The 2379-nt window shown below is 36.8% G+C and overlaps 1 protein-coding gene across 1 annotated transcript in view; it reads right to left on the bottom strand.

The window, feature by feature from the left end:
• Positions 1–1620, bottom strand: part of nt5e (5'-nucleotidase, ecto (CD73)) — a 21760-nt gene extending 20140 nt beyond the window's left edge. The window contains exon 1 of the mRNA XM_016556080.1: positions 1263–1620. Coding sequence (XP_016411566.1) covers positions 1263–1586 — 324 coding nt within the window. The 5' untranslated portion in view covers positions 1587–1620. The remainder of the gene's footprint in view (positions 1–1262) is intronic.
• Positions 1621–2379: the final 759 nt, after the last annotated feature.

The following is a 2379-nucleotide window of genomic DNA, read 5'->3' as shown; positions in this document are numbered from 1 at the left end:
TCTACAACAGCTACAACAGCTAAAGTCTGCCTACACTGGACGCGATCAAACGACCGTTGAAAACCATTTGACAGCACGTCACAATTTTTTTTCGATAACGATAATTAAACAATATTTCGCTTAGTGTGTTTTTTTTATGCTGGTACTTTGGATGGTTTATGCCAGTCATGGATAAATATAACACTAAACCACCAGTAGGTGGCAGCAAGTCCCTGTCTTAATGAGTAATTCATTGAATCATTCATTCAAACGATTCGTTCAAAACAGCTGATTCATTTAGAAAAGATTTGGACTACTGGAGGTTATAACATTAGCATAAGTTCAGAGTAGCTAGCAGCTAGCTAAACCAGCTAGCTAGAGAGATGCTACAGAGATAGAATCTGGGAAACGTATTCCAGTAGCAAGCAAAGATATCAGGATGAAGTAAACTGTTAATTTAATTTCCCAAATTCCCAGTTAGTTTAGTATACAACGGTTCAAATCACTGAGCAGAAGGGGGATCTGCGCCCAGGCCAGTTGACAATGTTCTGTACACAGACACACACACACCCTGCACACACACTCACACACACACACACACACACACACACACACACGGACGGAGTGTTTGTTCCCCGAGTAGCCCCAATTTTAATAGAATGGAGAACTTGAATAACTGACTGAATAATCCATTAATCAAATTGTTGCTTGCTGTTGCTTAAATTTTAGTTGATTCTTTAAAATGTTAATACAATGTTAAACAAATGTTAAACAATTTTAATAGTTTTAAATTAATTAAAATGAATGAACACAGTAGATTGTTCATCCTGTGTGCAGAAAGAAATTATTTTTCCTGATATTGAAATATACATTATATTATTGAGATTTCTGTACTTGTCATTTTTTTCATATTGCTTTTTAAAAATAGGTGATATTGTGTTTGTCATGCATAAAGTATGGTGAATATAGGCTTTTTTTAGGCCTAATACATATGTCCCAGATTACAAAGTTACCTGTCCCAGATTAATCAAATTCAGGCAGATTTTTTTTTTTGGCACAAAAAACACTAATAGGTGTGGCATGTCTCCTCTGGGTATAATATCAACATTCTTTATTCTGGTGTGGTTAGAAAACATCTTAGGGATTTCAGAAAAGTCTAATGTGTTAGATAGATATCGAAATAAATCGCAGAAGTCAAAATTGCAAAAAATGTCCCAGATTACCCGAATTCACCCTAGTTTACAATTATCCCAATCTTCCATCACCCCGATCATTATTCTTACCATCGCATCGTATCCGAGTCTATTCATGAAATGCGCCGCTTCTGCGCCTTTGTAGAAGTTAAACCAGACGGTCCCCTGAAACTGATCGCCCGCATCCAGCAAGAGCACATTTTTCTCCTTGCTACGAACTTCTTTGATTTTCGTAAATCTCCGTGCAACTCCAGCGAAACAAGGCGGTTTAGTGCATTTGCCCGAGTCTTTGTTGGTCTCCTCCACCCGTGCGTGAACATCGTTAGTATGGAGTAAAGTCAGCTCAAACTCTGTCCTGCACATACGACAGTGAATCCAGATGAAAAATAACGAATTAAGCCACTGCATCCTCATCTTCTCAGCCCTCTCTGAACTGACAGTCCCATCAGAGGAGGTCAGCGGGCTTCAGTCTGGAGGCGGGGTTAGTGGGCAGCACCACCAAAAAATAAAAAATAAAATAAAAATTATAGTAGCCTATATGTAGTGTACAACAGGGCTGAAGGCACACTATAAGAAGAAAAATGTACTTTTCACTACTCCCACAGTATACACAGTAAAATCCCCAGAGTTAAATCAACTCTATTCAGAGATCATTTGGTCCCACTTTAAATAGTGTTAAAGGAACACTGAAGCAGTTAAAGTTAATGAGAGAATTAATGATTAATTAAATGCTTATTGAGCATCAGTGATGATGCATTAGAGAAGAATCACTGAAGAAACGAGAAACACAAGAACTACAACTGACTTCAGCCACAGCCTTAGATGAAATCAACTGAAATAAAAGAAGACATTAAATCTGATTAAACAACTCCACAAACAGCATTACCAGCTTCACTCATTACTAACCAGACTGACTTTATTTCTGTCAGACGTCTACAGAAGATCTTATTGAGAATTAACAGAGATTTAGATGATGATGATTTATTGGTAAAAAAACAAACAAAAAAAAACAATGCCACCATAATTAGTTGCATGGGCTTTTGACCATTTTAATATTAAAAAGTAATTTGCAATAGTGTTTCACGGCAAGCATTTGTGCATTTCTGTAGCATTTGAAAGAATGTCATGAAGTGCTTTTTTTCTCTCTTTGGGTTATTGATTGAGATTCAGCTATTACAGAACTGCAAAAAAAAAAAAAAAAAAGGGT

This window comes from Sinocyclocheilus rhinocerous, unplaced genomic scaffold (genome assembly GCF_001515625.1).
Source record: "Sinocyclocheilus rhinocerous isolate Xijiao unplaced genomic scaffold, SAMN03320098_v1.1 scaffold617, whole genome shotgun sequence".
NCBI lineage: Eukaryota > Metazoa > Chordata > Actinopteri > Cypriniformes > Cyprinidae > Sinocyclocheilus > Sinocyclocheilus rhinocerous.
The sequence above is the reverse complement of the archived record's forward strand: the minus strand, read 5'-3'. Positions and strand labels throughout refer to the sequence as shown.